At 38.9% G+C, this 23,711-nt stretch overlaps 1 protein-coding gene across 4 annotated transcripts in view; it reads right to left on the reverse strand.

Moving 5' to 3' along the window:
- epha7 (eph receptor A7) overlaps positions 1–23,711 on the reverse strand; it is an 81,967-nt gene that overhangs the window by 37,201 nt on the left and 21,055 nt on the right. For all 4 annotated transcript variants that reach the window (XM_056259867.1, XM_056259869.1, XM_056259868.1 and 1 more), the window contains exon 5: positions 18,445–18,780. In XM_056259867.1, coding sequence (XP_056115842.1) covers positions 18,445–18,780 — 336 coding nt within the window. The remainder of the gene's footprint in view (positions 1–18,444; positions 18,781–23,711) is intronic.

A 23,711-nucleotide genomic window follows, 5' to 3' on the forward strand; every position in this document is an offset into this window, starting at 1 on the left:
ATCCCATTAACATTCAAGGATCCCACCCGTAAAGTGTCCATTAGAAGAAGAGAGAAAAAGAAAGCAGACAAGAAGATAAACATATTACCCATAGTGATTAGTTAGATTTTTTTCCCCCCTTTTTTCCCTATTGTTTTACTTTTTTGTCGGATTGCAGTGATGTGTTTTTTTAATCTAAAACGCTTCTGCTGTGAAAGCTCTTCATAATTACTATGTCTCCTTGCCCACATAACAGATGTTATAAACTTCTCCAAGTCCGGAAAAAAATCACTTACTTCAACTTTTCTACCCTTTGTTTCGTCAAGAAATTCACTGATTTGAGCCACATTATACAAATCCTCTTTCAACACTTTTGACCCCTCTACTCCTTCCAACCATTGATCAACATCTTTCATGCTATCATCAGTACATTGAGACATTCCATCCATCTCATCTACTGAGCCTTCCTCTGCTTGTACATCTGTCTGAGTCACATTCTCACTGTTAACCACAACTTCATGAACTGAATGTTTGACCACAGCATAACTGCATCCAGCTTTCTCACCATCACCCTCACCATCATCGCTTTCACTCACCTCATTGTGCCCGATGACTCGCTCAGCAGGCCTTTTCACTGCCACTTGTTTTCGTGTGGTTGTATTTTCCACAATATCCGAACTTTCGTTATCTTTAGACGATCCGCTCTCCGTTGGATCGACAGGCAAACGCTGTTCGTTATCCTCTTTCTTGTGAGGGCAAGAGAAACGTTTGTGGCCTAAATTCCCACATTCGAAACACTTAAGGTTGTCGGTACTAGCGTACAACATATATGAACTTGCTCCATGGCTCACACGGAACGAGATCTCTAACGTGCGCTCAGGAGAAGTGAGAAACATTAAAACCTGCCGCCTAAAAGAAAGAACGTGTTTCAATGCCGCGTTTTTACATCCCAGCGGGATCATTCTAACTGGACTTGCAATTTTTCCATATCTAGTTAACTCCTTAATAATGGCATCATTTGAAATGAAAGGTGGAATATTTGAAATTGTTACTTTAGTGGCCGGAGCCGCTAAAGGAGTCACAGGCACAAAACTTTCACTAATCCAGATCCCGCTCTCTGTCAGCTGATTCACTAACTGCTCCGATTTTAAAAACACTACGATCGCCTTGTTCATTCGTGATGCTGAGAGAATATTCTCAAAACCGATCAATCCTCCCACCACCACGAGTACATCCTCCACGCTAACGCCGAGCTCGGGCACACACCTGCACCCATTTCGCATCGACACGTGAGGGTTTACCTGTGCAGGGTCTGATGCCATACCGTCACGCGACAAAGCCGCGAGCGGCGAAAAGTACAGAAAAAAAAAAAAAAAAAAAAGTCCACTAGAAAAAACTAAATTAACCACACACAAAAAAAAAAGGGGGGAAAAACAAGAAAAGAAAAAGTTGAAAAAGAACAGTATCTTTCGCTCGCTCAAGCAACACGCTCCACTCCTCCACCCACACTCGCACATGCGCAGAGAGAGAGAGAGAGAGAGAGAGAGAGAGAGAGAGAGAGAGAGAGAGAGAGAGAGATAGGCATGTAGCCTATGTGATGTTTTATTTGGCCTGAACGCTGCAATCAGAGGCAGGGAGAGGGACACATCTGCAAAAGCCTGGACATGCTCCGCTCCAGCCAAATTGGCATCAAAGCGAGAGAGAGAGGTAGAGAAAATGAGAGAGAGACAGATGAGAGATTGAAGGGTAAGAGAGAACTGCTCGTTCAACAAACACTCCAATTCCGCTTGTAGCCAGAGAAAATATGAAATGAAAAACAGAGGAGGCTGCCTGGGCCTAAAAACCAAACAAAGAAAATATTTTTTTTCCTTTTACAAAGAAGCCAAATTTATTTTCCAGCCTACAGTGTCGACCCACACTTGCCCCTCTCTCTCTTTTTAATGACCTCTTGTTATCCTGCTAGTGATGGAGAGAACATTTGCTCAGGTTGTTGTCACCGTTACTCCACACAGATATGCGGTGACACCCGCTCAGGTTTCGTGTTTAACATATCTGCACACTGACATGCCATATAGGCACTCGTTCAGCCAAACGCACCTGGCAACAAACAGATACATACCATACAATGTGTACTCACATGTGTGTGTTTCTGCTTCGTGTGTGTGTATGTGTGTGCTCAGCTGGATTCGAACAAATCTGCAATAGCCATAAATAAACCTTGTTAATATTATATCATATCCTTTTAACCCTTTAAACAGAGGGTTACATCTTCAACAAACTCCACCTGGTGTTTGTTTTCTTCTTTGTCACAGAAACATATTAACATTTAAATTACAGAAACATATTAAAAGAATTTGATAGTAAAATAGGATTTTTATTTTAAGCGGATGGCATGAAGAAAGAGACATTAGATAACAAATCCATCAAATTCCACAGGGAAAGCCATAAAAAGCATCCCGTCTGGTGTGTGTTCTTCAGTTGTGTGAGACAGATCAAACAGAGAGAAGAGAACTGTTCTGATCGGCTATGTTTTGTGATTGACAGTGTAGTGGCACGCCCCACTTTCATGTTCGGTGTGAACAGACAAATTGCTTGTGACTGCAATCATTGTTATTACAGTCGGACAAAACGAGTGACTCAACGTTACAATTGGCTTGTTTTGAGATGCGTCTGGTTTTGTTCATCTGCGCTGCAGTGAACAGACTTTGATGGAGGTCATCTTAACTAACACTAAACTAATTCCAGACACGCTCGCACACCAACACCAGCTGTTCGTCTGCCACAGCGGCGAGCGTTGCGCAAGACTTCTGAGTCATGCCATTGCGGATAGTGTTTGTTTTCATGTATCTGTCATCGCAGGTGAGCAGCCCTATCATTTTTATGTCTCATCTGGACTTGACGTCTTCTTTACAGACGCACAGAACCCAGCGTGAAGGAATCGCTTCTATGGCACGCAGCTGCGTATGAATAGCCGCCACATCTTTCTTTTTTAGCGTGTTTAGACAAAGTCCTTGTCGGTACTTACAGATGTATTGTCTCACGAAATTTATTCCAAGTGGTCTTGCTTCTGTTGGCCTGCGATATTACTGTGCGGTGACGTCCATCGGATTACAAATAATGAGGCCCAGAAAGACCCACTGCTCTGTTCTGTTAGCGAACAGAAACTTGTGTTGATTGTGATTAATGTCGAGTTGAAATGGAACCAGAAACAAACAGATTTGTTAATGAGAGTTTTGTATTAGAAATAAAAAACGTGAGATATTTTTCAGTGGTTGGGCAGTAGATCTGTTTTGATCCCACCTGTAATGATGATTTGTTATCAATTACCTGGATGTTTACATTAGTCTCAATGAGATGATTCATGCCCCAATTAACTCTGGCTCTGTGAAACAGACGTTTGAGGGAACCGGACTATGCAACGGGGGCTGAAAGTTCAAGCTGATTTCAGTGCTTTTATTCTTCTCTTTGGTTTTGTTCCTGAGAATAGGGTGATCAGAGTGAGAAAGAGCTGATTATTCTCTCTGTCTGAAGAGAAGAGGATTCTAGTATCCATCTGGCTCGCTTTAGTGTGAGAACCTGAGCGCTGCTGACGGATCCTCTACAAGCTACAACAAAGCTCTCTCTTACTCAGCCGTGGTTTACCAAAGCTCTCCTCTTACACCCTTTCCCACTAAATGAGTCAAATCGAAAACACACGAGAGGCAAACGTTTTTGTTTTTAACTCACAGGCAACCTTGAAAATACAACAGAGTACAAAAAAAGTCGAAGATCACTAGTGGAATTTTTTTTTTTTTAAATAAATAAACATAAATGTTCATGTTATATGTTTAACATTGAAATCATTAATATGTATAAATACAATATTATAATAATAGACATGTTAGTGCAGTAAAACTTATTTATATCCAAATATATATATATATATATATATATATATATTCAATTTGAACAACTATTCATTTAAAAAACAGGCAACCTTGAATGTAAAAATGTAAATAAACAAGATGAATCCAGTCCAAAAGTCTAAGACTATTAGTGAAAATGATTTTACTTTTTTTATTTGATTCTACTCTTATTTAATAAAGAATCTTAAATATTGCAAAATATTTTACTTAATCAGTACAAATTAAGATAAATAAATAGCACACATATATAATTATAATATACATTAATTAATATATATAATTAATGAATACTTGATCAATATAATAATCTAATTTAATTAATGACAAAAAAAAATAGCGTACAAAAGCTTATATATTTCTTTTTTAATCTCCAAATGTTGTTTTAAAATACACTTTGAATGCCATCTTTTCAATGTAATCTCAGACTTTTTCGACCCCATTATATAAACCTAGGTCTTATCCCTCTGTCTTTCATGTCTCTTTATTCTTGGCTTTCTAGGCCAAAACGTTACGCTAGGAAACTCAAACATGGCTTTTAGATGACAGACGGCAAAGCATATTCCCCTGTCTCTTCCCTGTGTCCCTTCATATCTCCATATCTCGCTCTGTACATTGCAGATTCAGCCGACTTAATCGCTCCAATTGAAAGTGCCTGTGAGCAGTCCAAGCTCCCAACGCACAGTGCAGAGATAAAAGAGAGGGCCAGTTGACTCTCATCCCCCAGGATAGCTGGCCCCTAATCCTATTTTCTGTACTTTTATGAAATGAGAATAACAATATTCTGATGGATAAAGCGGTGGCGACATTCATCTCGTTGCTGGAAGGGGTCTCTTTTAAAGCCGGTTTCATCCGGGTGACATGAACTCTGACCTGTGTGTGGAAGAAAGCTATTCCTGAGGAAAATAGTCTGCTATCACTGCTATAAATTAGTATACATTGTGTGCATGTTATCGCTATCGTTTCTGGTTACACAACATTTTGATATGATGCTTCCAGGAGAATGCAAATGAAAGCCTTATTTTTACACCCATCTTCAACTCGCAAAACTGTATTTCCCCCATGCTGCTGTTTTTAGCACAGTCGTCGTACCAGTTTTTCGTAAAGCAGTGGCACGCATTCAACGTTTTTAATAGGTCTAGCACGTGAAAGCCTTTAGTGTCAAATCTCGTTAGCGTCATTATTCCATAATACCTCAGCATCATATTAACATAGTAGTCAGAGTCAGTGAAGACAATAAAAGTGAGCTTTTAAAGCCTGTCACCCTAATGGACTAGACACTGACTCCACGGTTTAAGTACATTTATGTTATTCATTATTTTTAGTAGTAGTATTTTTTTATGAGAAACAGAGCAATAAGCTTCTATTAAACAGATTTCACAAGACACATACAATAACGTATGATCAACTGCAATATAAACAACAACAAAAAATGTAGGCCTACATTTTAAGATTTTTGTATTTGAACTACATATATAATTTTCTTCCATTTAGATTACACAGTTTTAACATAAACTAATAAACTTATTGTAATGCATGCAGATTTATGCAGATTCTAAGCTATTTCGTTTAAAAAATGCATTTAAATACAATCAAATACATGGAAATATTATCATTATTTATTGCATTTTTTTTGTGTACTGTGAAACTGTAGCCTGGGAAAACCCTGACAACTTCCGGCAAATTTAGATTTGCTCTGAAAGTTAGTCTGGCAAAGAGCTCATTGAAGCCCATTTCCAATCCGTCGAAATCGAGGCACCAATCAGAAACGTTGGGGCGGGCTTTACACGATGACGACAGCGCTGGGATTTTGAAGCAGATTTTGTAGCCTACATTACAAAGATGGATGCCGCCGTCGAACATCACTCGTTCGAATCAGCTATCGCGTCTGTTTTAAGCGATTTGAACGTTTACATTTTGTTAAAAACCGCTCTGCATACGTTATCTCCTTCATCGCTCGGATTGGGTTTAGGTCTATCCGCGACGTCCGTTGGTGACGCCCCTCTGGAAATTATTTGTCTATGACGCTTTGCCAGACCATAACTCAGTTACAACTGAGAATGGTCTGGTTTTAACCAGGCTAGTGAAACTGTAGAAAACCGTTAAAAAGTTAGCAGTATCACATCAGGAAACGACTGTCGATCTGAAGCACAAAGTGCAGTTTAGGTCGGCTTAGAGATACTTCACTTGAAGAACTCCACAAATAGTCCTATAAATATGGTGGTCTCTAGATAACATACCTTTTGTCATTGAGTAATTATTGAGGGTACTTGCTGAAATTGCTCCATTAAATGGATAATGTTTTCTAATTTAGGATCAAAGCCAGACTCTTTTGCCAGCCGACGGAGGACGTTATTGCGGGTTCCTTAAAATGACAAAACCGTAGAAGATGCAAATAAAATGCTGCTCGGCGTGCAAGATAAAACATTACCCCTCTCGCTCTCTTTGTTTCCCTCTGTAGATCTATAAGTTGGAAAGAACAGCAAGTGGAAAGTATTGAGAATGTGAGGGGGGAATAGAGGTCTTGCGGATCCTTTGAAGTCTGATTAAAGTTTGGAGAAGAGCCAGAATCAAAACCTCCAGCTTAGATTAAAAATTCACCCTTTTCCCCTGGAAAAGATGGACAATACATAAAAACGCAGAAGTGCAAAACAACACACACATAACAAAGATGTCTCCACATTTCCGGTCAACTGAACTTTCCATCCATATGGAACTAATCAGTATCCGATGCAGTGAATCACTCTTAATGGCACTGTCTCTAAAAGTGGTCGGCCTAACACAAGGATCATTAATCAAAGTACACATCTTTAAAAAAGAAGCTGCTCTTGTCTAGTCTTTGTTTATTGGCTTGAATTACTGTAATCCCTCACTATTAAACTAGACCAATAGCCTTTCAAATCTATAATCCCTCCCCCTGTGCCAGACTGGGCCAATCAGGACACGAAGACCACCATCACTGTAGCTCCTGTGGCTTTTGAACATACAGGATCCTCGTAACAATGAACACAGCCCAGATAAAGGACCAAGAGAAAAATAGACCTGACAAGCCATAGATCAGGCCACTCTACTGGGTAACAACTTAACAGGGGCTACTATTTTCTCTGTGACTATGTGGGGACTGAATAGCTTTACTGTAATTGGTGATTTTCCATGAGCCTGGTTATAAGTGGGGGACCAGGACCAGTGTTTGCTGAATAAATTGTGACCAAGCCTGCCCCCAACTTTTCAGAGCACAATGATGGTTAGAACGAGGCTTTGGCCTTTCTTTGTGCTCTCGACTTGTTTTCTTAAGGGAATTAAATGCACTTTGTCAGCAGTTAATTGGAAGATGCTGCTTTTCTATTATGCAAATGGAAAAGTTTTCACTTCATTTAAACAAGAGCCACCTCTTCTGTTATTTAGGGGTAAAAGAGTAAGAAAAGCCCTTCAATAACCCTTCTCTGTTCCCACACCTGCTCAAAGAGGCAATGTGGCAGACATTACTAACAATGTTATTCAGACTGGGTGGTCATAATGAACTATCAGGTTCATGAAAACATGGAATCAGAGTAATAAGAGGTTGATAAGTTGTATGAAAACTGTATCTCCCCATTTGTTTGTTGCCATATTGTTGATTTTCAATGGAATGGAGGATGTTTATGACATTTTGGGAGCCTGAGAGACACTTCCCAGATTGTAGTCCTGCTTTTGGAGTGCCATTTAAAATAAATATTTTGAAGTAATAATAGTTAAAATATTGTAAGCAAAACTTCAATTAATTGTATAATTGATAATGTACCATACGGTATATTTAAAAAAACCATGAATGATATATTTGTTCATTAACTAGTTAAAATATCTTATATTCATGTCTGTCACCGATGATTGGGGTAAGGGGCTTAACCTGTTTACAGTCTGTGATCTTTCTGAAAGAGGAAATACCTGTCTAGACCACACTGAATCCCCCGTTCTTTCTTTATGGAGAGGAAAGGTCAGCAAAAACAGACAAAGCAACACAAAGGCGGTGGTTTGTGTTTTGTTTTGTTTTAACAGCACGTGAAAGTGGGCACCCACTCTTCTCTAAAGCAGGGAGGGGGATGCTCTACATTTTCGCAATTTCAGTTTTTTCCTCTTCTGTCAGGGAAGAAAAATCACATTCCTCTCCGCAAAGGAAAGTATAAAAGGAAAGAGTTCTATAAATAAATCAGAAGAAAACGTAGGAAAGCAACAAAAGAGCAAACAACTGAGCATTCCCTTGAGTCTGAAATCTGCACAGGTACATTCCACATGGTTGTTAGCACAATATGGTTATGTCAAATGCCCTTGTTTGGTACCATTTACAAATTCAAGCATGAGGCTAAATATTTACTACATGAAAAGCAGAGTTCAACAATAAGGGATTTTATATCTGTCGTAGTTCAGATTGTACTTGCCCTGACAATATTTTCGCAGGTCTCACATTTGTTTATTTATTTACATTTGGCTTGTTTTTGCTATTTTTAAATTAAAGTTTTAAATTCTTTCTATATTTTCCGTAAAGAATGTTTAATAAAGAGTTAAAATTCTATATCAAAACATTAAATAAATAAATTAATTAATATAAATTTGTTTCTTTATTTAATTTGCTTGTTTATGTAGAAGATTTGAATATATAAGCAATAAATAAATAAACAAATGTATACATTTTTGGAGGGGTGCGTGACAATTTCATCAACTGGCCCGAAACACTCTGACACTGGCTCCGGGCTATCAGGCCTTCCTTTCTGCTGACCCATGATAACTAATCCAAAAGGACGCAAATGGACACAAAAAGATAAAGAAAAGCCTTCTGGCCCATATCATATGTGACAGAGATGGTTTTAATTGTGGCAACACAAAGCTTGTCCTAAACAAAAAGCAGCAAGCCGTTCCTGTCCACTGCAATGACAGTACACCTGCTGTTGGATAAGACAGAAATACGGTTTTCAAAGCTGATGGTCACTATCTGCCATCCCAGCATCCACTCTGCCTCCTGTTACCCTTTTTTATGGTGTCCAGTCCAGCTGTGTTCCCCATCTGTCTGCTGAATAGATCCCTCTCACTCAGTCTGTGGATGCTGTAATCTTTTTATTGTTGTTTTATACTATAAACATTAAAAGCCCAGAGAGCAGATGGCCCTCATATCGTCCTGCAGCTTTGATGAAAAGGCACCAGAGCAATATGACCGAGAAGCAGAGTGTGTGTGTCTGTGTGTGTTAGCGTCACATATAGCTTACAGAAACCAGCAGGTGTGAGAGATGAATAAAATCAAGTTACGCTTAGGAAACAGCTAAAAGTTGTCAAAGAGTTGACAATTCTGTGCAGGTGCCATTGTGGAACAAATGTTTTTTTTTTCTTTCTTTTTTTCTTTCATTCTAGTGAACGTTTACTCTCATGCACTTATTCCGATGCCAAAAGTAGCAAGACTAAAACTCATTAGAATTTCTTTGGCTAATGGAGAGAATAGGAGGAGGTGTGAACAGGAAGGGATGAAGACATAATTAGTTTCTTCTCCACAGGAGACGGTGCGTTGATGAGACAATGAACAACAGAATAATGAGGAAAATGAGAACTTTTCCATCATCTTCTGGCCTTTAATCATGTAAAAAAAGACGTCCCTAAAAAAAGATGTTACGATGTTTTATAACATTATGATGAGTCTGCTTTAAATCAATTTGCAAAAAACAGCTCGACTACATAAAAATGGAACATTTTCATACTGTACATTATAATGAATCATCTTAAAAGATCATTGACTTTTCATTTATTTAATTTATTTAGACTTGAATTGTATCGAATCGCCATAACAAGAAAATAATTATCAGCTTAATGTAATTTGTTATGTGGGAACAAAGAAACGCAAAGTGATTCAAGAGATGTGAAACTAGCACACTCAATGTTGCCAGTGGTCAAAAATGGTAAAAAAAAAAAAAAAGGTCGTTTCTTCCGAATGCTGTAGAATCAAGATTTACAGACAACATAATAATATAAGGATCTTTTTCTTACTTTACCACCAAAATGTGTGTATATGTCTGATTCCTTTACTTTGAGTGTTTGACAAGCTTGACAAGGCTGCTATGAAGAAGTAAAATCAGATGTCCCAGTCCCCAGTTCAGTTTGGCACATAGATTTGTTCTTGTCACACAGGTAACAGACAGGATAAAAGGATTTGGCGCTCTTACAGCTGTATTTCACATCCAAACACTCACGCAAACTTTAACTGCAAATGCACGCGATTTCTCTCTTACACATTTGAAGTGTGAGTTGTTAAGGCGATGAGTTCGCTCTGGAGTGTGTGGTAGGTTGTGGCAGCTGGTCTCGGGCACCGCTGACACGTATCTCAGTTCAGTTGCACGCTACCACAGTACCTCCCCTCTGTTTCAGGCCTTCTGCAGCAGGAAATGAAACACTCTAACCCCAGAACAGCATGTAGGAACACATGTTGCATGTAAACAGTAGGACAGAGTGCCACAGGTGCATTTGTTTGTATGAGTGACTGTGTGTGCATGTGAACATTTTCAGAAATGTTTGGCTAAATAATATCTCAGGCTGGGGCTGTGTCTGCATTTAAAAAAAACATATATATATATATATATATATATATATATATATACATGCTCTGAAATGTTGGGTTGTGTCCAAAAGCATAATAAATAACTAAATGAAAAAAGTAGAAATGGAGTCACAAGTAAGAAAAAGCATATGTGCTGCTGTGGACCCTGAACAAGTGCCTGATGCAATTGACTGGGTTTCAAATATCCTCATAACCTCTATTTCAGACTCTGAAACAGTTTCCTCAAAGCCTCTATGAAATATCCAGTCAGAATGTTCAATTAACGCCTGTCAGTTAGAACTGCCAGTTAAGAAGCACCCGCAGTGATGGCCACCAGCATTATGTGACGCTTCCATATTTGAGGACATTCAGGTGAAAAGCCTCAGAGAGTTCAGAAGGTGGTGACAATTACAAGGAGACTAAAGCATTCGACTTTAATGCATGGTAGGCAGGCACCTGGAGCTCGAAAAAGATTGATGGTAATTTGGAAAGCATCTAATACTCGTTTGCTAAGAGAGAGACGATGCATTTGATAGCAAAAGCAGGGGAGAGAAGAGGTGAATGGGGGGAGAACTTTGTCTGAAAACTTTGTTGCTGCCTCACAGGAATCTAAATAATTGAGCGAGTTGGTATCCGCTCTTCTGACAGAGAGAAAAGAGTTTTAGAGCAAGAGGGAGGTGGAAAGTAGAAGGTGGAAGGGGGAGGAGGGTTAATAAGAGACTGAATGGAATGAACCTGAATACATAGTATACAAGTGGACTTTTCATATCTGTTGAGTTTGACATCATTATTACAACAGTTACTCCTTTCTGCAATAGATCTGACAACAATATACCATTACAGTATTTTCCTAATGTACTTTAGTCTAAAAATGGCTGGGAAAAACTAATCCTTAAATATGTAATGTACCACAAAAATACACATTTTCTGTGTAATTATTTAATACTTAACTATAAAAGTGGTAGAGCAAAAATATCTAATTAATTATTTCTTCTGACCATGCAATAATAATAAAATATGTGATTAAAAAACAATATAATTGATCAAATTGATTGATTTAATAAAAAATAATAATAATAATAATAATTTAATTGAAATGACTTTAAAGCCCTAACTTAAGATGATGCTACAGTAGAATTACTTCAGAAGGTTCATCTGGCAAATCTCTGAACAGTCAACTGTGCTCGATTCCACTTGCTGGACACTGAAAGTCCGGCTCACTCTCAATCCAACAGGTCCCTTTAAGGTGGTTGGCAAACTTCCTCTCCATCCCCTCACTCATGCTGAGAGACAAGTGTAGATCTCTCTTTCTTTTTCTCTGTGTCTGTCTCTCTCGCTTCCGTGACACAGCGGCCAGTTCAGAAGGACACACTGGAGCAGTGGCTGCTGGGAGTCTGCAGTCAGTCAAGCAGAGAAGATTCTGGGGGATTTGGGGGGCTTCGTTTGCCAGCAATAAAAGGCTTGCAACAGGATCCTCACTAAGATTAATGACCTAGATAGGCCACCGCAATGCCATTTAAATGGGAAAGTAATTAAAGTGCACCTTCCATGAAAATTATTCATTGCTGACGGATTGGGTGACGGACGAATCGCGAGGCATTCCGCACAATGCCACAGGTTAAGTGCCCAGAGTAAGGCCGCCGAGGCCAGTGTGAGCCAGACCACCAGCGATTTAACCACAGCTGTTGAATTGTAGCGACTGGTCCAGCTCTTATCAAATTACCACAGATGGAATTACCAAAAGAGAGAAGACAGAAAGAGAGAGAGTGGCAAGGGAGAGAGCGAGAGAGAAAGGCCTCTCAGGTAACATAAAACGGCATACAAATGCTACAAAAGAGGCTTGAGGGATCCGCTTAACTAGAAAATTACACCACCTAGCACTGGCCGACTGGGAATCCCGGGAATCAATCAATCCATTCTGTTTAACGTCCCTGCCACAGATTAGGATTTTGCAGAGATCAATCAATGGCCTTCTTGTTCCCCAAAGTGTGATTCTTCTCAGGGGTATTGAACGGGATCCATTTTGCAGTGATAACATGTCGAAAAAGTGGCCGTATTAATTACAGGAGAAATGCCGCGAGGATTGTCTTTCGGTCTGGGGCATGAGAATGCTTTCTCGCACTTTATAATGCTTGGCGCAACACATTTAGACATTGCTCGAAACATTTTGCAGAACAAAAGAGGAGCATTAGGATCCTCTAAGCTCAGCTTCATTTGAAGTCACCATGAAATTTGATGGAATATTGCAGTGTTATTATTTATCTGTGCGCATCGTTATTAGCAATTTCCATTTCATGGCACCATAAAAACACAAGGGGTGACAAAACAGCTCCAGCTAATGCGACCAGACTGCCCTGAACACGAGAGCACATTTTTTGTCTCGCAGCTCAACACAAAGACTCTTTAGATCAAAGTATGCCGCTCATTCTGCAGAGCGATTCTCCTCGAGAGATGAGAAGAAATAGCACAAGTAGAATCTCGTAGCATTGGAAAAACTAGGCTATGTATGGAATCCATGCGCCTCAAAGAATGCAATTTCTTATTTAAGCTATTTCCTCTCGAAAGTAGAAGATAAGAGCAGTGTGGCGGAGTACAGGGTTAATGTGCTTCCCTATCAAACACTTAAACAACTTTGCAACATCCTAGACATAGTGGGCCGCAGTCAGAGGCAGCTATCAGCGGGCAACATGCACATCGTGCTCCTCTGACATGTAACCTAAGCATTAAAAATCCATTTCCACAGCTTCTCGCCCTCCCTCGCTTTCATTCTGTTTACCGCGCATGCTGTTTGCATCTAAAATGTGCGTCTCACATCTGGTTGCTGAATTCTACGGCGTGGAAAGGGCTGTTCGGTGCCTGATTCCACACTGTTCTCCTCAGAAGGACTCTCCTGAATAAATATTAATGGTTATTCTTTGAGCTATTCCGCTCAAGAGCATTGTGAAGAACAATGGGTGTTGTTTAGACAGATAGAGAGAGATGGAGCGAGAGAGGGGAAGTGCGAGAGGGAGAGAGAGACGCATTCGAGGGCATCTCTACTGAGATGTCAAGTGACAATAGAATGCTGATTGAAATGCTCTTCACCAAACTTCCCATGCAGTCCTCTAGGAAGAAGGGAAAAAAGAATTGCCATTAAAGAGAGAGAGAATTCACAATTATCTGCAGGGGGGGATGGCAAGAGGCGTCAATGGAAAAAAGAAAGAAAAAAAGAGAAATGATGATGATGAACCTGCCGATACAGAAGCAATCGCTATTTAAACCCATTTCATGGAGAGCAGGGAAGTAATTAGGCTTTGGAGGAACAATGAGTACTTTGAGTAGCCCCTCTCTCATCCGGACACATCCCTTCTTTTGCTCTCTTTTTGTCACTTATTGTGTCACTCAGTAGTGGAAGGATAATTAAAGAGAGGATTCCTGAATTCCTCATCAGATGTGTAGCCATCTGGATTTGGGCTCCGCACCTTTGCTTTCTGCTCTCAGTTTCTACTCCTACGCTTGGTGCCTGAAGCGCCGACTTGTTCTTGTGCAGATGGAGACCCGCAGTGAGAGTGTCTAATTCCCCCTCACCCAAAAATGAAAGTGTTGTCATCATTTACTCACCCTGATGTTGTTACAAACTCGAATGACTTTCTTGAAAACATGACTTTCTTTCGTTTCATGACTTTATGACTTTTTTGATGGTGACTAGGGTCTGTAAAGTAAAAAAAAAAAAAAAAAAAAGAACATAAAAGCTCAAGTTGACATTAATGTAAATATGACTGATATATGATATGATTGATATGATGTACTATTAAAAAGTTCATGGTCTGTAACACTTTTAAATTGTTTTGAAAGATGTCTGTCCGCTCACCAAGACTGCATTTATTTGATCAAAATACTGTAAAAACAGTAATTATTAATACAATTAAAAACAGTAAAAATATTGCAATTTAAAAAAATGTTGTTTAATGTATTTAAAATGCAATTTATTCCTGTGATATTCCTGTTATTAAAAATGTTGAAAACAGGTTTTTTTTTGGAAACTGCGATACATTTTTTTCATGATTCTTTGATAGAGAGTTAAAAAAGAAAAGCATTTATAAGAAATAGAAATGTTTTGTAAAATTACAAATACTGTAACTTTATATCAATTTAATGTGTCCTTGCTGAATAGAAAAGTATTCATTTCTTAAGAAAAATTGTACAGACCCCAAACTTTTGAACAGTGTAATATTATGTATTTTTATTATATTCATCAAAAAAATTAGAAGTCATTTCAGAGGTGGGGAGGCTGATTATATTTTGACGGTTTTGATGTGCACTGATGGATCTTGAACAAAGACATTTATTTAAATTTAGGTTACATTAAATCAATTTTAATTATTGCTCTCTTCTTATACTCTTGCAGGTATCCCCCCACCAGGTTAACAAGTCTTGGCTTGCCAAAATGCCATTTTTTCTACTCTAAAGGCCTAGATAAAGTCATCAGTGTTAATGAGTGCACTGCTCTGTCTGACTGGCCGGCAGCTTATTGTTTCAGGAAGCTCCATTCTCGGCCATTATGAGGTAGTCATCCATTGCCGTGGTAACCCAGGGGTAAAATTGCGCCTGTAAGGCTCTGGCGAGCAGAGAATTGAGCATGCTCAGATAGGGTTAAATTTTTTCCCATCTTGGCTCTAAACAAGGGGCTGATTGTCCAGGGGTCCTATCAATTTGCCATCACAGAGAGCCTGTTGTATTCAAATTAAGCTTGAGCTTAATTATCAAAGGTGAATCATTAAATCTATTTGTAATTGAGTGGGTAACCATTTCATTTGAATTCAAATGTAGATATCGCCAAAGTTATAATCAAGGATGTGCAGTCCTGTATAATTAGGCAGGTTTAAGATCCACCTGACAACAATAAGATGCATTTTTTAGAGATAATTTATAGAAGATGGGCACTTGTCTGGACAAAGCAAAAAAAAAAATCTTTTAAAATTGCTGATTTAAATTTGGTTGCTAAAAAATAACAAAACTAAAGGAAAAATCTAAAACTAGTCAACCTCACTAAACGACTAACCTGTCATTAAAAGACAAGTAGAATTGACGACAGAGGCTCCATTCCTAGCTAGAATCTATTCATACTCAGATTTATTCTGTTCTCCATTTTTTTCAGTCTCCATGGCCAACTCTGTAGTTTGAAAGACATGAAAAATGAAACCGGTAATACTGGCACTACAGAAAACAGGGCTTTACTAATATATTTTCTCAATCTGACAATAACTAATGACTAAATATTGCCCAGGGTGGCTGGTGTAATTGTCTGTTGTCAGTATGCCAGACATAATTACGCACGGCTCTCACTTTGAGACAAGGGTCTTTTCCCTCTCTCTCTCTGTCCCTTATCTCTCGTTCTCTCTCTCTCGCTCCAAACCTACCAAGGTGTCCGTGTGTCCTTGTGGCTCCTAACTCCAGCGAGTGTCTCTGTCACGATCCCTGTCATAAAACATACATCATCCCCTCTCCCCTTCCTCCTCGCCTCTGTTCCTCCCTCATTTTACTGCCTGCCGGTCATTATCGCCTCTCCCTCTGTGTCTCTTTCCTCATCTCTCTGTGAACACGTGCATGCGTGAGCTGCTCGTATTATCCTGTCACTGACCTTGTTTTGTTTGCAAACCATAAAAACAACAAAAATGCAAATGAGAACTTGAGTTTTGAATGCAGGTGGTGAAAACCTAGGGATGTACAAAACTGCACACTGTTTGAATCAACGAGTCTATGAGTTGCCTGAATGACTACTTGACTAATTGGTCTAGATTAAAAGGAACTTTTTTGCATTTCTTAGACTGTGTTTACATAAAACACATTCTTGCATTCGAAAACAGCTAAACTAAGTGAACCAGAATGGAAGAAGAAGCAGGACTCTTAACACGCAATGCAACAGCCAAAAATGTCTGTTAGCTGTGGTGCTTTACTAAGTAATGTGTATAAAATGAAAAATAAAATGAATAAAAATAGTGTATAAAATAAATAAAATAAAATGAAGAGAAAAAATAGACAACATAATGTCTAGATAAAAATACGGTATTATATATCATGTAGATAAAGTGATAAACCAGTCAACATATTTGTCTAGATAAAATTATTATACATTTTCTAGATAAAACATCTAGATAAACTAGTCAACATGTCTAGATCAACTATAAATAATCTTGAGAAAAAATCTGGATAAACTAATCAACATATGTCTAGATAAATGATATGTATATTATTATGAATTATAATTATATAATATCGAGATAAAATAAATCTTGAAAAAAATTAGATACTATATAATATTTTACAGACTTATATATTATCTAGATAAATTCTAGATCAACTAATCAACATTCATGGTTATTGCCTTATTTTCTAAATATTGGATAACCTGTTCAGCATACTGTATGTCTAGAAAAAACCATTATATATTGTCAAGAGAAGAAAACTAGATCAACTAATTTTGTTTGTAGATAATATAGTCACATGGGACAATTTTTTGAAATTTAGATTTATACATCTGAATATATAAGCTTTCCATTGATGTATGGTTTGTTAGGATAGAACAATATTTGGCCGAATCTGGAATCTGAGGGTGCAAAAAAATCTAAACATTGAGAAAATCGCCTTTAAAGTTGTCCATTTATGTTCGCGATTGTGCTGCATTCACTCACAGAAATAAATGGTGTATATACATATTTACGGTAGGAAATTTACTAAATATCTTCATGGAACATGATCTTTACTTAATATCCTAATGATTTCTGGCATAAAAGAAAAATCGATAATTTTGACCCATACAATGTATTGTTGGCTATTGCCACAAATACACCTGTGCTACTTGTGACTGGTTTTGTGATTCAGGGTCACAAATGCTGTAGACATGTACAGTACATTAACAAGATTTTTTTTAAAAATCTAGATAAAATAAACAACATTAATGATAGATAAAAATAGATACAAAATATGATATATTATTTTACAATGTCAGCTTCAATAACAGACTATTCAGTTATTGGATTACTAGTCGATTAGTTAACCATTGTGAGCATCCCTAGGTGGCATATCCGATATAGTGGAATCTCTTTTCCAAACAACAAACACTCAAATACTGAATGTGTGTTTTTGTGTGTGTACACATACAACAACACTACAGTCTATGTGCTAGTTGCTGAAGCATGGTGCTAAGCTATCACTGTCTACTAAACACTTATTAATGATCAGAACCACTATGCATTTGAAGGCAAATTGTATTTCATGGATGCTTGGGCATGAAAGAGAAATCTTGTTTTGCAGACCTATGAAAAAAATAGTTCATTAAAAACATGCATTTCTCTAGCATGTGTAGTCTCAGAAACAGCTCTTAAATTATGGCCGACTCCCGAGAGAGAGAGTGTCAGAGAGAGACAGAGGGAGAGCCAAAGACAGGCAACCACTCGTCGAGCTAATAATGTTTGCGGCCATGACTTCAGCACCAATGCAAGCATTTGCCACCCATTTAATTTCAGGGGATAAAGTGAAAGCTCATATCATTTATCAGGAATTCTACAAAGACTCTTGTGGAAATGTCAACCATGGCGACTGTAAGTGATATTTAAAGGTGGCGGTTCTCCTGGCAGACAATAAAAAGCAAAGGGGAAATGAGAGGGGTATTCTTGTGCGTGACTTCTATTATTTATCATCTGTTGCTGTTCACCGCTATATCGCCCCCACAAACCACAAATTATGAATTGCAGGAAAATGGTTGGCAGATAATTTGTTAAATTATCCCAACGGCGGTAAGTACAATAATGTGAATGCGCGCATTCGAAACTATACAGGCTTGAGATGAGAGTCCCCCCAAGCAACACAAAAAACACCAGAACATCCTTGTAGCTTAAAATACACATCAGAACGGTGCCAAAACCCAACATGCTGCAAATTTACTGCATATTTAAAATGCAGATTTGGTTGTATAGTTCTAGAACCTGTCAGATCTGCGATCAAATAGCCATTGAAGTCCAAACCTCTTACCTGCTTGGCTGGTTGCGATGCTGACGGCTGCAAACAGTCGCTGGGTACGGCTGAGATCGGAAACGCCATTCACGGCCTCAACCTCAAAGGTGTAGTTCGCGTGAGCCAACAGGTCGGTGATGGTGACATAGGTGTCAGTTAATCCACTCTGCTGTGGAGAGAAGCCAACGTTGCTCCCGCAAGGAAAGCACTCTTCTGGCTCCCAGGTGCAGCGGCGGCATATAATCCGGTACGTCACGTCGTTACGCCCGCCCGTGTCGGCCGGCGGGGTCCACTCCAGGCTGACGGTGGTGTGGTTGATGTTGTAAAGCAGGTTCTGAGGAGCTGATGGTGGCCCTGTAGTAAGAGAAGATTCATAGATAAACATAAGACTCCAGATTTTTCTTTACTCAAGAAAAAAAAAAAACACGGAAAAACGAGGAATCTGTGCCCTTGGCAAATCCTGGCATGCAATTATTCTGTAACCTAGATACATAGAGATGTTATGCTCAAGAATTCTGGGGAGTTGAACTTGAGCGCTGCCAAGGTCGATGTAGACCAGGGATGTGACAGAAAAACAATAAAATGGAGAACAACGGGATACCGTTTTGAGGTAAAAAACCTTAAAAGATAAGACCGTCTTCCTCCTACTTGGCATGTCATTACCGAGCCAGGGAGTTATGAGATTCCTGTGAAAAGAAAAGAGGTGATACAATTGGCAAAACCCTTTGTTTCTTGACTGCCAGGGTGACAAGGAGTCTAAGCCATGGAAGACAGGGAGTCTGAGTCACTTCCAGAATTTAAGAGTCAGATCATGAGCGAGTTATCGCCCCGACAATAGCAGCAGTGCAGGATTCCACTCAGCCTACAATAACCAGCTCACAGACGGATGACCACAGTGGAAAACAACCCATCATCCCCTAATCCCCGCCAGTGCCAAGGAATCTGGCGTGTCTCATAAAGCAATGATTTATACTTTGCTACTTTTATCCAACCACCAAGCCCTTGCTTTTATCACCCTAATGTTTTCATAACGGCACCACTGTCTGTTCAATATCTCTTTTATTAGAGCTTGTCTTTGTGGTGGTCTTGCATCATGGGTTTGTCGTTTTGGAGAGGTTCGATTTTTGTACCTCAAAAAGAAACAGTGACCCGTATGTGTCCACTGGCGTGGAGCTAAATGGGCGTTTTCAATCCGTTCTCTAGGGGAGCTGTACGATAGGCTCATAAAAGGGATTGTGGGATTGACAGCGGAGCAGGTTGGTAAACGTAATGGAATGTAAAAAATGCGGAAATGAGCATAAACAATTAAATATCAGGATTGTTTGAATTTATCGGTATTGGACAATATGTATTTTTATGCATCCCTTGTATACTTTAGGCGTACTAAAATAAAGTTTACATGAGTAATGTCTGGTCGCTTTGTAGCTACAAAACACTGTCAGTGTGAAAGCCCCCTTGGGTCGTGTGTCACCAGTGCCGCCCGTCTGCAAAACTGGGGACATTTAGTAACAGCACACTTGTTTCATATGCATGAGGGGAAAGAGCAGGCATTAGAATTGTGCGAATGGTTAATATGACACTTAAATTTTGCTCCTCATTAAAGCTAATGGCACACACATCCATCCATATTCATCAAAGTAGGAGGGGAACGAGTGAACGGAGGAGATGAAAGGGCCACCTGTGGCAGGTGAAGAGATGTGGCCTGTCTCTCCATCTCTATCTTCTCTGTATCTCTCTCTCAAGTTCGAAGCACAACTTCACCTACAGATGCTAATGATGTCCCTCCTACTCCATTACCCTTGGGGAGAGCCGCTCACACACACTCACTCACTCATCCTCCTGGGGCTTTAGCATTTTATTTCTATGGTTACCTGCAATAATAATAATAATAATACCCCTAATGGCTCCATTTGGCAGGGCCTTCTCTTTCTGCTCTTGAGTGGCAGAGATCAAGGGATTGTTTATCTTTAAATGGCCAGCTGAGACAGGAAGGGACTCAAGTCAAGCTGTCATTGAGCATATCTATTCGAACGAAAAGGTAGCAATGAATCACCTACTGATTTAATCATTTAAAACATTAAATAAATGCATGTATATAATAGCAATCCATGATTTTGTTCCAATTTCATAATTTGAGGCTTTGTAAAAAAAAACGTGAATCACTTAACGGACAGCATTTTTGTATGGAGGTATGGCACCTTCGAGGGAAAATGGATTCAAGTGAGTTTTCGACATATGCAAGAAAATATTTAATGAATGCAATAGACACTTCTATATTGCAAATGCAAATGGGAAATCCATAAATGTAAATGTAATTTAAAAAACAAAACATTTAAAATAGTCAAATTTATAAATGGGATCATCATTTGAATAAAAAGGAATATGCGACAATTATACAAGTTTTATTAATTTTTTTGTTTTTGATAACACTGAAATTGGCTAAAACAAGACTTTCCTGTCAAGCGTGCATCTGGTGTCTGGAGAGTCCCGCAGTCGTCTTTCATTTTAATGCACTGTTGTGAGCGTCATCGTCCGCTGGTTAACAACAAAATGCCCTCTGAGTTTACCGTTCTCATTTGCTCTTTCACACACGAGTGCATATGTGTTTCTATATATGTAATCTGTCACCTCCTCTGCAGTCTGCTTTGAGACGGATTCTGCAGGGACGCTGAAGGAAGTCTGGGGGAAACTGGGACAAAATTCTGCCACAGACAGCTTCATTCTCTACACCACAAACCAAACTATTCTTTTAATGGATATGGAGTTTGCTTAAAGCCCGGGTACACTCTTTCACACTCGATCTTTTTTGCTTTCCTTTTCAACCTTCTTATAAAACAGTTTTTTTTGTGTGTTTTTTTACCCACACTTTATAGATTGTACAGCCTCAATCCGCCCACAGTCTGTTCACAGAGTCTCTGATGAAGATTGCACTCAAAACGCCAAACATTCCTGCTATTTTTCTATGTTTTCTGTACAGCCGTTCACAGCAAGGGCTGTGCCATCTGAATGATTTTTCCCACAACGGTCTATTGTTGTGGTATAATCTATTTCAGATAACCCCACCCTTAAATATAAAAGCAAAAAATGTGATTGATTGTTTTATATGCCAACTTGTCCTTGTCTAAGTAGGCAGTTCTTGACCAGAATGACCTGCATTGTGGACCAAATTTAAGCCTTTAGTCAAAAGTCTGGCTAGCTACACATGATATGTTTTCTAACAGCGATTTTCAAGTGATTGAGCTGAATATCCTTCCAAACCAAAGAGTGAGTTTAATGCATGTGTAAAAAAAAAACACATAAATCAGTAAAAATGTGGTCACGATTCTTACCATTGCAGTTTTCCTGTGAGAAAACATTAATTAGGTCAACCTGCTGGTCGTGTGTGTGTGCGTACGTGCGTACGTGCGTGTGTGTGTGTGAGAGAGAGAGAAGCCTGAAGTCTCGGGCCAAGCAGTACAGGAGCTTAACTCAGGAATCCAGTTGTTATCTGCACTTTGAGCAGCTCTTGACTGTCTTAGAGCTACTCCTCCTATAGTAAAGGATAATTCATGCTTTGAAAGACATCTATTATGCTCACCAAGGATGCATTTATTTGATCAAAAATACAGAAAACTGAAATAATATTTTACAATATTACAATTTTAAATATCTGTTTTCTATTTGAATATATTATAAAATGTAATTTATTCCTGTGATGTAAAGCTGAATTTTCAGCATCAATACTCCAGTCGTCAGTGTCACATTATCCTTCAGAAATCATTATTAAATGCTGATTTGATGCTCAAGGAACATTTCTTATTATACCATGGTCTGGGTGAATACTCGATTCTGATTGGCTGCAGGGTGTCCGGTAAAAAGTGATAGAGGACACCTAGTAAAGTAGTTCTGGTGAAACTGACTGTTTACCATTCGAAATTAATAAATAAATGCGCTGCCTACAACAGCTGTGAGTAACCATAGCAACAGGCAGTCAAAGTATCCGTTAACAATTTGCTCTATCAAAACAAACATCTAACGTTAGTTAGCCTACTAATAGAACAACGAGCGACTTCGTTATTTCTTTTAACATTTATGGAGAATATGACAACTTTGACGACTGGGATGCTGCTGAAGAAAGAAAAAATGTAAATAAAACGGAGATTGATCTGATTGATTTATTGCCCTCTTTAAGCGCAAATCGCTGGAGCGCAGAACTAATTGTTTCTTTTTGGTTTGATTGTTGTTTGATTAATTGTTTTATGTGTAATAAAAAAAAAACTTTGCCTACCTTTGTGTTTCATGACAAACAAAAATGCATTTTTGAACCTGAAGGGTTCTACAAGCTGAGCGGACTATAAATATCTCCGGTTGCTAAATAAACCATCAGGCAAGTTATTATTTGTAAAAACTAGATTTAGCCTAATTAAAATATAAACTAATGTTTTAAAAATGTTTTATTTGGCAAGTGACCATGGTATAAGCGGGTTAATGCCCTCCGAGGTGTCCATTGTCAGGTTTTAATGGACCTCCACTGCGCGTCGGCCGGTTCACACCATTAATACCTGACAATGGACACCTCGTCGGGCATTAACCCTTACTTATTATCATCAATGCTGAAAATAGTTGTGTTGCTTCATTTTTTAGTAGATTCTATGATGAATAGAAAGTTCAAAAGAACAGCATTTATTAGATTTTTTTTTTTTTGTAACAATGTACAACTTTGCACTGTCACTGTTGATCAATTTAATTAATCCTTACAGAATAAAAGTATTAATTTGTTTGCCACAGAGGAAGGAAAGTCGTAGAGTTTTGGCATGGCATGAGGGTGAGTAAAGGAGAATTTTATTTTTTGGGTGATTTTCCCTTTAAGACTCACCCCAATAATGAGGCCGCTACTTGTGAACCGTGTTTAAACAGTCCAGCCACTAATCCTTAATCTACAAACATGGTACCTGAACTTTGACCTCACTTGTACCATACGCCAATTATAGATAGAGGGCCGGAGCCAGAGAGGTGCGCGAGAGAGGCTGGTTTACTACTGTACATCTGTGCCAGCAACTGTGGGAAAAAAAGGAAAGTCTCACCCTCAGGGACACGTCAATGAACGGAGGTGATGATTTCAAGGGGTTGAAGGGAGCTGAAAAGATACTATGTAGGTTATGCGCTCTCACTTTCTCTCTTTCTATTTCTCTTACTTTCTTTCTCGCTTTTTCAATGTCTCCCGCTCTCCCTTTTCCTCTTTTTCTCTCTGTCACAAAGTCCCATCCTCCTCCCGCCCCTTCCAGACCTTCGCTAGTGCTGACACC

This window comes from Rhinichthys klamathensis, unplaced genomic scaffold (genome assembly GCF_029890125.1).
Source record: "Rhinichthys klamathensis goyatoka isolate OS25496 unplaced genomic scaffold, OSU_Roscu_1.1 h1tg000170l_1, whole genome shotgun sequence".
In the NCBI taxonomy this organism is placed as follows: Eukaryota; Metazoa; Chordata; class Actinopteri; order Cypriniformes; family Leuciscidae; genus Rhinichthys; species Rhinichthys klamathensis.